We start from the raw sequence: 13,057 nt of genomic DNA on the forward strand, positions 1-13,057 counted from the left end.
CTTAGTCTATTAATTGAATGAAAATTAAAAAATTTCTTTATTTAATCAGTGTACTCTAAAATTCTGTAACTAATATCAGGGAGAGAAGCGGAAACGAAATCAGCAAGGCAATAGACGTGTAATATACAAGATGATTCACTATTCGTGTGACAAATTTTTACAGCTTTATCTAACTCCGCTATCTTTTAAACAGATTCAAACGTACCTAAGTCTTGTAATCTAATTTCTGTACTCTTCTTACTACTTGTACACTATTAGTAAAAAATATTAATGTATATTTGACAAACAGCAAGTTTATTAAAGTCTTCGTATGTATACAAAACACTTGCATGTAGTATGATTTTTGTGAAAAAGCGGAGTATGCACATAAAGAATTTTTATCATAAAATAAAGTATCTAATATTAAAAAAATGGTGTTTTGAGAACAGAAATATTATACATCGTGATTTATTTTGCGTTCGTTAATCCCAACTTTTGATACGTAATTCAGGTTCTAAAATGCTCCAGTTTGGTGAATGCTTCTCATTAGATAACCAGTTAAAGTCGTCGACACAATTCCAGTTATTTATTTTTGGATCAAGTCCAGCTAGATTAAAGTGATTTGCTTGATCTTCGTAAGTCCAGTTATACGGTGCTACACGTACTTTTGTACAATCTTCTATAATCGATCTGCTTGTAACATGTAAATAAATAGTACAATCCATGGAAGAATGTAATCGAAGTTGCTGACACGCAAAGGCAAATACACATTCACTACAGTCATGGACAAATACAGAAGAAGTTACCGGTCCAACTAATACAGTACACTGTTTCAAGTTTACCATGTGCAAAGTACTAGGTGTGCCATAAATTCTTACTGTACAATGGATTAAATCAGAAAGTAAAATATCATTTTTATTCACATTTTCAGCATCCAAAACTAATTGTTCATTAATTTTTCCCAATAACATACATGCACTATCTCCATATTTGCTTGATAATTTATGATTCTGTTTTGCGGAACCATTCACAATTCCTTCTGATATTTTCAAATCCTTTAAGCCATCAGTTATATCATGCGTCTTGTCGGATGTTTTCTTTACAACCCTCCGATTTTTAAAACCAAACTTCTTTTTAGGTAGCAACTTCATTTCCAATTCAGATGCTTCACTTTCTAGTAGTTGTAAATTCTCTTGTGCTCTTCTAATATCGTACACTTTCAAAAACATCTTCGATTGTGATAAGTAATTTTTAAGCATTTGAATTTCCTTATTCGCCTTATCGAATATTCCAGGAAGAGCTGATATTGGAGCACTAGGTGCATCATCTAACATTTCTTTGACTTTTTTGCACGAGGAATAAAAAGTATCCTTGAAATAACTACTTTGTTCGGATTCAACAGCCAACGATTGCCTTTCTTCTCTTCGTCTTTCAATAATATTTTTCCTTTCGCGATCTCTTTTGGTAATACGATCTGGTAAACTACCTTCTATGAGAGTGGGAGAATCCATATTGCACTTTATTTGCTGTTTCGTCTAAGACTTATATCCTGTGTGTCATTCAGTTTTGAATGTACTACCTTTCATAACAAAGTTATTTTCACAAATAATTTATTGTAACACTGTCAAGAGTTTTATACTTGAAGCCTTTCGGGCGAAAACTGAAAAATATAAGAAATATGTTTCATTTTTATACAAACAGCTGATTAAAAACATCATATTTACGAGGAATATATATGTAATATAAATAAGAATACTAAATGTTCAGAAAAGCTACATTTTCTAAACAATATCTAATTAAAGTAAGTTATAAAAGTCCAAAGAATTTTATAAAATAAAAATCAATCATAATCAAACCTGTAGAGTATACTTTATGTATGATGTGTATATCAGATCATACAAATACCTTTTCTTTAGAAGAATCAATTTGTGAAGAATATCTTAAACCATCACTACCTACTAAAACTGTTGGAAGTTTTGCAAACTTCATAAAATTTAGTTTTCATTTTGTTGTTTTTGCCACGACATAAGATCCAACTGTTCGCTACTCTCTTTATATATCTTTTCTTCCAATTCGTAGAAAGATTTTAGTACTTGTGGATAATGGTTATGTAGAAATAATCTTGAACCTGATATTCATAATAATTATTTCAATGGTTGTTCAAATGTGTTTACAAAAATTTGATTAATTGTACACTGTAACATATCATTAGGGAAAACCGTGAACATAGCTTCGATAAATAACAATAAACTTGAATTAAGCATTTTTTCAATTTTCTTTTTATGCTCTTTCATACGCGTTTCAGATGTTTCTTAAAATGTTATTTGTTATATGTAACTGTATTGCCTTACGAAGACCTAAATCGTGCGTGTGAAAATAACCTAAAACATAAAAGATGACGCAAAGTGATAAAGAACTTACCTTCAGAATATCTCAAACACCCTATGTAAAATATTCCTCCAACAACACATGCACATTCAGTCCACACAAAGATTTTAAGCGGTGTTCGTGACACTTTCGGCGATTTTTCAAGCATACTAGCTTATAATACGATTTCCTAAAATGGAAATTATCAATACGGTAAAGAATGGTGTACGTCTCGAGATATCGAGATAAAATTCGATAGTGTCGAGTATAGGAATTCTACGCGTGCTTAGCTCGCGTGCTTACATAACACTCAACGGAGAACACTTTATTCGATATATTCTATCGATATAAATCGAGGCAAAAATTAAATGTTGCGTTAAGTTCACTAAAAAGTTATTACTGAAAAATAAACGTTAGTAACTATTTCCATATTAAGCGTACGAAAATGATGGATATGTTTTTTACATTTAGATAGGTGTAAGACTGTATCCTATTTATACTCTCTGTAGTATACTCTATATTTTTATAACGATATAAAAATAGTTTGGTTTGATATATTTTTATTTCTACCCTTGCACACACACACACATAATAGTTATTTAATAAAATATAAAGCTTAGAAATAAAAATTATATTGGTGTCTGTATACTAGCAAGAGTATCTCTATATATATATATATACCTATACATATATTATAATGCTTTAAATTTTGCTACATGTCTAATACATATTGTTATATATTTTTATATATTGTGGAAGTATAAAAAAAATAAATATTGAAACATTAATGCAGAATAATATATTATAAATTTTTTCCATAACATAACATTCAATCTCTCTCTCTATATATATATATTTCATGTAGCGATATTAATTTAATAATGTACACGATTAAGTTAAAAAAATGCAGAGCATTGTACCTATGGAAACAGCCTATATAATTTAAAGATTGTAGAAGAATATTTATTATACATTTTTTTCGTACATAAGCACAGATAAAATATGCAAGCGGAGAATGTGTTTTTAAGAAATCATCAAGAGTGCATCTGCAAGTAGTATTTGTTATATATGTATATGTACATACAGCAATAAAAAAATAATTGTTAAGATAATTTGTTCTTATGATTTATATAAGAAATGATGTAGTTGTTCTCTTTATTTAATCATTCTTTACGTATCAAGTATTTAAAGTTAAGCACAAATTCTGTATAAAAATTTTGTTTACTTCTTTTAAATATATTATTAACGCGTGAAAAATTATGATATCAATCTATTATTAACTTTATTACAAAATCTTTTTAATCTATAATAATAAAGTAATACTTTACTAAACACAACATGTTACATGATGTAGATTATATTTTAAAAGATTATGAAGTACATGTTCATTTCTAAAAATAAGAAATGTCCGTTATTCGAAAAATAGGAAAATATCCATTATTATACATACTATGCATAAACAAATACTTATTCACACATCTATATCTGGCTCTTTATAGTTTATTCAAAATATTTTGGGTAAATTATATGTATAACACAAGCAATTAACTCACTCATTATTGGTCTCAAATCATACAATTAGTACCTATTATTACGCACTTTTTGTTTTTTAATTATAAACGTATCTATACTAGATATTTCGAGAACAAACACACACTGCTATTATAGCGAACGGCAGTTCTTTGCGTAAAATCAAATATATTTACCAATTTATGTACATACGAAATAATAAACTAAACTCTAGAACTTTAAGAGATACAGAATAGTAATAGTAATGTACATAAAGGTTCTCCAACAAGTTTTTACTTCCTTGATAAGATGAATCGTATTATAATCTAATTATACATTTGCTGTTCTAATATACAACTTCGATTGCACTGTGAAAACGTAAATCGTTATGCGAAGATATTATTTTATGCTTAAGTATTATGGTTCATTGAATTTCGTTTTAATATCTTGATACATATCTGGTCCAAAACTAGTCGAGTTATTTAATATAATTGAACGTAAGATAATACTGCTCAAAAAGTAGTTTTTTATTTGAATTATCCATTTCATACTTCCTACTATAAATTAAATTAAAACACTCATTTTTCTTTAATTTGTAAGCTTATACGAAATATATTTCGCCCCTTATTTACATAAAATAATTTAAATCATTCTTCCTTTCTTTTATGCAAATCTCTATATTTTGTATATCAAGTTATTGCATCACACTAATTTTATAGAAAAGAAGACTACCAAAAATTTCTCTTATTGCTTAGAAAAGCAACGTAAATGTATTCCTTACACAAACAAATGTAAAACTATTCAATTACACAAGGAAATAATTAGTATTACTTCATCCGTATTACAAATTGACTAAAAAAGGAAAAGATATGAAAAGTATGTCAAATTTGAACGTTATTTACAACTCATTTTTAAATAGAATTAATTACTTAACGTTTTTTTTTGTATTGCAAATTATATCAAACGATTACATATTGGTAAAAATTATGAAAAAATCCTGGAAATTTTCAATTAGATTATAAAGTGCTAAGGCACCACAGGTAAATGCAAATGATAATAGTGATTGATATTATATTATCTCACTATAATTTTAGGGGCATAAACTACAGACATTTTTTTGTGTAAACTTTTTTCGTTATGTAAATGTGTTTATAATATTATCTGTCTTGAAAGTATTTATACACACATACTCTACAACTTCTGATATTGTGAGACCTCCAGTTTGGTTTTAATTGTATCATCAAATTTAACAGAAGAAAAACGAATATACTTCATATCCTTGTATTCTTATTTATAATTATGTTGTTTGTAATTTACATTTTTTATCGTGTTCTTCTCTAATTAATAGTTAATAAGTCATTTTAAAAATTGGAGTACAACAGATTCTACGATCCGTTATGTATGAAATCAAAAATAACATCACATACAGATACAACAGGTACAGCATAAACAAAAATTAAAAATATTATTAGACTTACGAATGACGATTTTCATTACTTTGTATTAATAAAATTGAAAATACTTGTAGTAAATGAAATGCGACGTATAAAGAGATTTAATTTATATAAAGCAATTGATGTTTTAAAATAAATAATCAAAATCTGTACACTCTATTGATACTATCTTAAAATTTTTATGAGCGTAGTGATATTAAGGCAAATATAATTTTCGTGAATTTTTGACACCAAGTACATACATTTTAATAATATGAAATCACAGTGTACCCGAATGAAGGTACTAACGTCAGGATTCATGCTCAACTTTTAAATTCAGATTTTATTTTCTTTTATAGTAAAATCGTAAAATTTCTCGGATTTTTGATTAACCTTGAATCAAACTGTACGTCTCATTAACAGATTCCAAACGTTTATAAAGTTCATAATTTATCCCACTTATTCATCATTGCAAATTATTTACTGAAATAAAATTTCTCATCTCGTATAGTATTTGTATTACTTCTACATCTTTTTTTTTCTTTTAATCATGATTTACGACATCTGCATACAATTTGAAACATACAATATCAATGTAAGATGGCAGTTACATGTATAGTGAAAAATGAGAATAGTACCACTCTCATCAACGATTTTAAAAAATTAATTAGAAATCCATTAAGCATGAAATTGTTATTTACAGCATTTTATTTTTAAAAAGGTTAAATTTGACATAGTTTCTGTCAAAACAAGATTTTTCTTATAATGATCTCACGAAACCACAAAATTTTACTTCTCGCATGTTTGTTGCTTTGTTCAATGCTTTTTAATGCACATTAATTTTTTATTTCTTTACATCGATGCTACGACGGAATTAGTTGAGTTTTTATTTATTTTATCACAACTTATATTAGCCAACATATTATGCTGTTCTTCGTTTTCAAGAGTTTACATCGTTCATATCGGTGATCGGAATTGTTTAAATTGAATTTTGACAGGCAAATGAACCATAAGATCTCATATAAAATCTGTTAATCAGGAAGAAATGGGTTTTCAAATAACACCCAATCATTAGTTGTTCAACCGATTAGCAGTTGATGCTAACACATCTCTCATTTACTCTCAATAGTAGTCACTTATCCAGACTTACAGTAATGAGGCATAAAGAGATAGCTGCTGTGGGCAGGAAAGAGTCAGTATAACGATCAATATGACAGTCTTTTGAACACCATGAGGTCATGGGAACACTGATATACTGTAGTTCGCTACGATACCATTTCGTGCCATCCACTGCCATTTGAAGAGTTGCTTTCTAATGGTACTAAAATTTAAAATTTAAACATAGCACAACTCATATAAGCACATTTATATACATTCATTCCAGACGAAAACATTCACCAATAGCTGGAACTCCAATATTAAGCTTGTTTCACTTACCAGTCTTGTCACTATCAACTTTTTCTGGAGAAGATGACCTAGGTCCCCATATTCTCACTGTACAATCATCTGACACAGAAGCCATCATTTGATGATATACAGGATTCCACGATACACAATTTACTGTTCTGCTATGTCCTGTTAGAATTGCTATGGGTAATTCTCTCTTGATATGCCATACATATACTTTAGTATCTATAAGAACGTAATTGTAAAATCATATATTATTTTTCCTTTTGATATGATAAAATATAAATACAATATTTGTGTCACATGAAATTACCTTCACTGCCAGATGCAATGAAATCTTGATTCACGCCACCGAAACAGCTATGAATTGTGAAATGTCCCTGAGTAACACCTTGAAAACGTCTTACTAAACATCTGTCTTGTAAATCCCAAAGATGTACACCCTGATTAGCCACATTCAAAAGCGCGAGTCGATCAGCTTTATTTACACTAAAGGACATCAAAGGATGATCTTCTTGTAATCTATAATATTCAAAAGTGTTAAACGTGGTAGTCAATACAAAGTTCGCGTATTACATTATTTAGGACAAAAGTAATTTTACATTGTGAAGTCACATAATTCGTCGAAATTATATCCTCGAATTCGATGATGTGAATCAGCAGCCAAAACCGTTTTCCCGTCATTTTTGCACCACAAACATTTTACCCTAACTCCTTCCCAAGATTCCGTAACATTACCTTCTATATCCTAAAATTACAATTAATTTCAATATTTAACATATCCGTGTTTTCCGTTGCATGCATAAAATGCATTATATTGCAAATTCTATTGATGTTACAAATTGATAGAATTGTCCACGAAGTCCTCCCGCAACAAATTTACGTGAGTCAGGATACCAAGCACAAGCCGTAAGTGAGTCGTCGGTACTTTGGGTTACTGTTGCACGTAGTTCATAATCAGGTGGGTCGATGCTCCAAAGCCAAAGCTCTGGACAATCTTCAGGTCCACAAGCAATTAGAAGACTGCTATCAGGACTCCAAGCAATTAGGGCCACTCCATAAGTATGACCTTCTAATGTTTTCCTATGGGTTACTCTTAACGTCTCCTATTTATCATAAAAGTAACATTTAAGGAATAAATTTATTATTTAAATATATATGATCTACATAATAATGTACTCACTGGATCGACATCCCAAATAATTACAGTCATATCCTTAGAACCTGTAGCTAGTTTACGACCATCAGGAGAGAATTTACAATACCAAACTTCATCACAATGATTATTGAGCACCTGTATAGTATGGCATGGGAATTGTTCTTTGCTACAGCTGTGGTCCACAAGCAGCGACACGTTTTCTAAACTTGTCTAATGTACAACAAAAATTGATCATAATTATATCGACAGTAAAATAAATTACATAGATATGAAAACATTGTATTTCATCAATTAATATTGTTTCCGGTGTGTCTTGACCATAAATGTGTAAATTTACTTTTATTGAAAACATTAGTAAAAATTCCCGTTTTTATTAATATTAAAACATACCTACTTATAAGTCATTTGTATATATTTTAAGGTAATAAATTAATCAAATAAATGATTTGATGTTATGTAAAATTATGTAAAAGAAATTCTAATAGCTTTATCATATAATATTGTATAATATTAATAATACCTGAGTATGTGTTACATGGTATGTACACTGTTGATTTTGCATTTCCACAGCTTGGCACAAGAGAGAGTGAAGGCGTCGTGGTGGTAACATAATGGAGGGTGGCAGATATTTCTGTAGCCTATCCATTAGAGCAGCTCTCGAGACTGCACCTTTGCCATCCCAGCCTGCACGTGTCTGTTAACAAGTGTCTATTTGCTAGTGATCAAATTTTCAGTAACAGGTTAGTTTCAGAATATTTCTATATCCATACAAAATTCAATCTTTGAAAATTCATTAGTATATACACAGTATTACAATAAAACATGTAATATACATATTTTATTAGCTCAGTGCAAAAATTCTATTTAATTTTAAATAATAGTTAATATTTATTTATTAATTACTAAAGTAGAATGTGCCTAACTTTGTTCTAAATTTCTGTGAATCAAAATTAATTGACAAGAATAAGATCAATCGTCTGTAACATAGTAATTAATAGAATTTTTGCATTCATATTAACAATATATATACATTTTTTGGAATAGAATATAACTAATGAAATATATACTATACCTGTAATTCATCGCGTCCACTGCACATCATAAATGCAGATAACTGATGAACACGACCTGTGTTATGCCCTAAAGGTGTGAGTTCATTGCGTAAAACATGTAATGCTTCCAATACTAAACCTTCTTCTAAGTATTCTAAGTATTTTTGTTCCAGTAATAAGAATTTCATCTCCTACAAAAAACATGTATTAATGTCATTGCGATATATGTTGATTGTTATCTGAAAGCTTGCAAATCTGAACATAATTACAACTAGACTTTGATTTGCTCCATTTAAAAATGTTTTAAGTTCACTAAGGTCATGTTCTGCTTTTGTCCAATCTCCATCCATAACATGTTGCCTAAATTTTGCAGCGGATGGATGGTCTAGACGACAACCGGACTCTTGCATGAGAAGATCTGCTGTACGACTGAAAAAAGGTATTTAATAGTGTTTGTTCAATCTAGGGAAAAGTAATTGTTTAACTTAGTTTGAGGTATACTTTTACTTCGCCTTAAATATATAATTTTGTCTACAAATAACTTAATTGTTTTAGTTGTTTATATTATTAGAATTTAAATTAATTACAATAAAAATAATAATAACAACGATTGCGATAATACGAGCAATAATAATATTCTATTGCAGATAAATACAAATTATGCAGACATGATGTATATGCTTTTTTTTCATTGCCTACATCATTATAAAGCAAATATAACTTGCAGATACTGCTGAGTATATTTCAAGGTTCTATAATTAGCGTTCTCCCACCACAGGGTGTGCAGTCCAGATAGGTTGTGATACAATACTTCTGATAAATGCGTACATACAAAGAAAAATCAAGAAACAAAGAAAACCTTCGAGAACTAGTATTGCGAAAGAAGAAAATCATTAAGGTTAAACTACAACATATAAACCGTACAGTGTGTTTTATAAATCTAAATTGCAATACACATTAATCGCATTATCTATTATTTATCTCTTTGTCCCGCATCTTATATTTTTATAATTTATAGATATATAAAAGATAAATTAATAGATACATACTTAAGACCAACTGTCTTCAAATGTTGTCCGATAAGTCTGACAATATCTTGATTGGTTTTGTCCATTATTTTTGGCGGTCCCAAATTTTGATTTGTTTCCCCATTTACACCATTGATGTCATTATCCGATTCCAGTAACACGTTGCCATTAGAATGAGGTCCGCCGGAGTCAGCCGCAGAACCATTCTGCTGTAGCCCGGAGGAAATGCCACCATTTGAAGTCTGCTGTTGCATTATGCTGTCGTGCACACGGAAATGTTACCCGTGATGGCAATAGTAGTCCGGAATATTAACACGCGTGTGTACTAATCGGTACATTCTATCTTGAATTTAAATATCTCTTCTCTCTCTAATTTTTTGTTTTTTTTTTAATTCTTTTTTTATACGGCAAAAACCTTAAAATTCTATGTCTGTATATAAAAGATCTATGACTATTTGATGGAAGGATTTCAAGAAATAAGAAAACCGCTTGATAGACAGCACATATGAAAGGAATCCGACGTCGATACGTCTTGAGATTCTGCAAGGAAGAAGATACACGTGAGAGCGTCATTACGAAGGGGGTAAGCCCCTTCGTTTGTTGACTACGCGCTCGCGATGATCTAGGGCCCTGATTGTGTTACCGATAGTTTTCCATCTCAGGATCGGTGTGGTGCTCGTCCGCTGGTCGTAGGGTAGCCGGGAGGGAACTACGAGACCTTTTGCACGGTGGCGGAGCGAGTCCACCGTCGTCTGACTCGCTGCTCGAGGCCAGGCTTATGCGCGTACCGCCCCGTTTTTCACACGATTATTGTCCCTAAGATCGTTGGTGGGGCTGGGGCTGGAGCACGCACGCAGCCACGGTTGCGTTGCACGAAAAACTCGTAGCCTCCCCCCTTTTTTTTTCCACTTGTCTTTCTGACTAATACGTATTGCCGTTTATCCCGTCGGACCTGCCGCCCGACCGATCAGAAAACGAAGAAAAACAGAATTCTTGTACGCCTGCCAAAACGGATACGAACAATGACTGCTACACAGCTGATACTTGTTTAGATCGTCGTTTACGTCACACTGTGATCTTTGCAGATAGTTCCGCTGACTATGGCGCCCGCTATGTCCGCTCAGAAACGTTGTCTTCCTGACTTGTAAAATGTTTGTTTGTACTCTTCACCGTTAGATGGTATCATTTGTCTGCTGGAATACTCTCCAGCGGGTCATTTGATCGCTCCTCGAGAACTGATTTCTAAATAATCCCCAATTTTCGGTTAGTTCTTTGCGAGCACGGAGAGATGAACAATGTGATCATTAAGTTCTGCTTCTATAATTACTTTATACATTGCCTTACACTATTTTAATGTAAGTGTACAACGCAAATATTTTCGTTGCTATATTCGAATGCATAAACTAGAATGGACGTATTTTATAGCAATGCTGTTATAAGTGTGTTTTGTGGTTTAAAATGAACAATTATGTGAACAAAATCTACTACGTATTGGTATAAAAAATATGTAGCGAATAATTACATATTTACAATATTGGACAAGAAATTTATTAAACAAATAAATTTCAACAGCCTCACCGATACGATAAAAAGTAAAAACAATGTATTCCTCTTCTAAATCTTTAAGTATTATAAAAAAAAATTTGTAAGACAAAAATTTGAACGATTTAAAATCGCTCACTTCATATGAAACAAACTTTTGCATTGTACGCTTTGAAAAATCTTTGAAATTAAATCGGCACGATTCTTATATATTATGCTATCGGTGAATTTCAATAATTCGCGGTAAGTGTGGAGTTGGGGTGCAAGTTGATTCCACTGTTAGGTTAGTCCGTCGACTATGGGAAGTCGGCGTGTGCCACTAAGTAGTCAGTCAGTCGCCGGCCGCCGGTGCAGTATGTTGTGTTGGTGTTTTCTCGGACCTTGCACGTTTCGCTTTACAGAACTGTACCCTAAATTTCTACAAGAAACTCGCACCTATCAGAATTATCAGGAAAGTTGATGAATTTAATACGGGTAAGAATGTCGTTCGTGGTATGGTTTGAACGGTTTTCCCGCGATTCGAGATAACGTGTGAGAGAGAAAGGAATTCATTGATTCGCGTTCAAAAAGTTCACGTGAGATCGGAGTCTCGTGCGAAACGGCGGCAAACGTGCGATTTGTGTTGTGTTGTGCATTTTTATAATATTCTTACGCAAAAGTGTGTATTCGTTACGACCACCTGTTGCGCGTCCAAAGCAGGCTTCTTTGTGTTACGTTGGATTAACCGGATTACGTGCATCGCCGGGATGTTCTTTCTGCTCAGATAAATCACTGGGAACGTAAAGAAGAGGTAATAATTCTTTCATATTTCCTATTCGTACGATATAAATGTATTTTATTGTTTTCTATTATTCTGAAACTATTGGGGTAGAACCATTTGAATGTCTGAATGAGTGGCTGCCTCTGGTATCTTTATCTTAATTGACAACATATTTAAATAGCGAGACGCCATTTTTCATTTCAATTTTCAAAGCGCGGGCAATACAAGTGGAGTACCTTTAAAACGTGTTGTATCTCATGGAAATAATTTAGTGAAACGTGTTATATCTTATGGTAATATAATTTCTAAGTCCATCGTATTAATATTACTAGTGTGTTGCATAAAAGATTTTATTTTTACATGTATTTATGCAACTTCAAGCATGTTTCTTTTCATGCATAATAGGAAACTAATACGACAACTTTGCTCGATGAACCAACCATTTCCAAGTTCGTTTATCCCATCAATTTTTTAAGAATCGATGCATTAACCTTAAAACGAATGGTGTTCATTTTGAAGGTGACTATTTTGAGGTATGCGCGACATAATTTAATTTTCTTATGGCGGAAATTTTCAAATAAGTATAGTACATTTCGTCGATCACTGTGCGATGGCACGTCGTTGAGTGGAATGAGGCGCACAATTATAGTGCGACGAAGAAGGGTTGCGAGAGCCAGCTACGCGATGAGGCTGCGAAAAGAGAGGGGAAGGTACCGCCGCGCGTAGTGATGGTCATCCAATTCTTTCTGATACAAGCTTACAAACAATTAACGATCCAAGGGGCTCTAATAGTTTCGGACACTGCCCCGATTCAAATGTGC

The 13,057-nt window shown here is 31.8% G+C and overlaps 3 protein-coding genes across 5 annotated transcripts in view; 1 reads left to right on the forward strand and 2 right to left on the reverse strand.

Annotated features, from left to right (window-relative positions):
• Positions 1-273: 273 nt before the first annotated feature.
• Tbcc (Tubulin-binding cofactor C) lies at positions 274-2,072 on the reverse strand. Of its 2 annotated transcripts, none has more exons than XM_076892642.1 (2): positions 1,935-2,072; positions 274-1,639 (listed from the first exon to the last, which is right to left on the reverse strand). In XM_076892642.1, the coding sequence occupies exon 2, from the start codon at positions 1,488-1,490 to the stop codon at positions 462-464; it is 1,029 nt and encodes a 342-aa protein (XP_076748757.1). In that variant the 5' UTR covers positions 1,491-1,639; positions 1,935-2,072; the 3' UTR covers positions 274-461. The 2 variants fall into 2 exon arrangements, with proteins under 2 accessions (XP_076748757.1, XP_076748756.1); XM_076892641.1 differs by having other exon boundaries at positions 1,885-2,045.
• Positions 2,073-3,687: 1,615 nt separating this feature from the next.
• Positions 3,688-11,029, reverse strand: LOC143433445 (WD repeat-containing protein 26). The gene is made up of 11 exons (XM_076910780.1): positions 10,578-11,029; positions 9,956-10,192; positions 9,176-9,335; positions 8,927-9,097; positions 8,375-8,548; positions 7,879-8,064; positions 7,535-7,801; positions 7,298-7,443; positions 7,009-7,217; positions 6,726-6,920; positions 3,688-6,609 (listed from the first exon to the last, which is right to left on the reverse strand). Exons 1-11 carry the CDS (start codon positions 10,589-10,591, stop codon positions 6,554-6,556), a joined length of 1,815 nt encoding a protein of 604 aa, XP_076766895.1. The 5' UTR covers positions 10,592-11,029; the 3' UTR covers positions 3,688-6,553.
• Positions 11,030-11,819: 790 nt separating this feature from the next.
• Positions 11,820-13,057, forward strand: part of LOC143433538 (protein expanded) — a 75,850-nt gene continuing 74,612 nt past the window's right edge. For both annotated transcript variants that reach the window (XM_076910888.1, XM_076910889.1), the window contains exon 1: positions 11,820-12,266. The gene's annotated coding sequence lies outside the window, so the exon portion shown is untranslated. The remainder of the gene's footprint in view (positions 12,267-13,057) is intronic.

This window comes from Xylocopa sonorina, chromosome 3 (genome assembly GCF_050948175.1).
Source record: "Xylocopa sonorina isolate GNS202 chromosome 3, iyXylSono1_principal, whole genome shotgun sequence".
NCBI classification, from domain to species: Eukaryota; Metazoa; Arthropoda; class Insecta; order Hymenoptera; family Apidae; genus Xylocopa; species Xylocopa sonorina.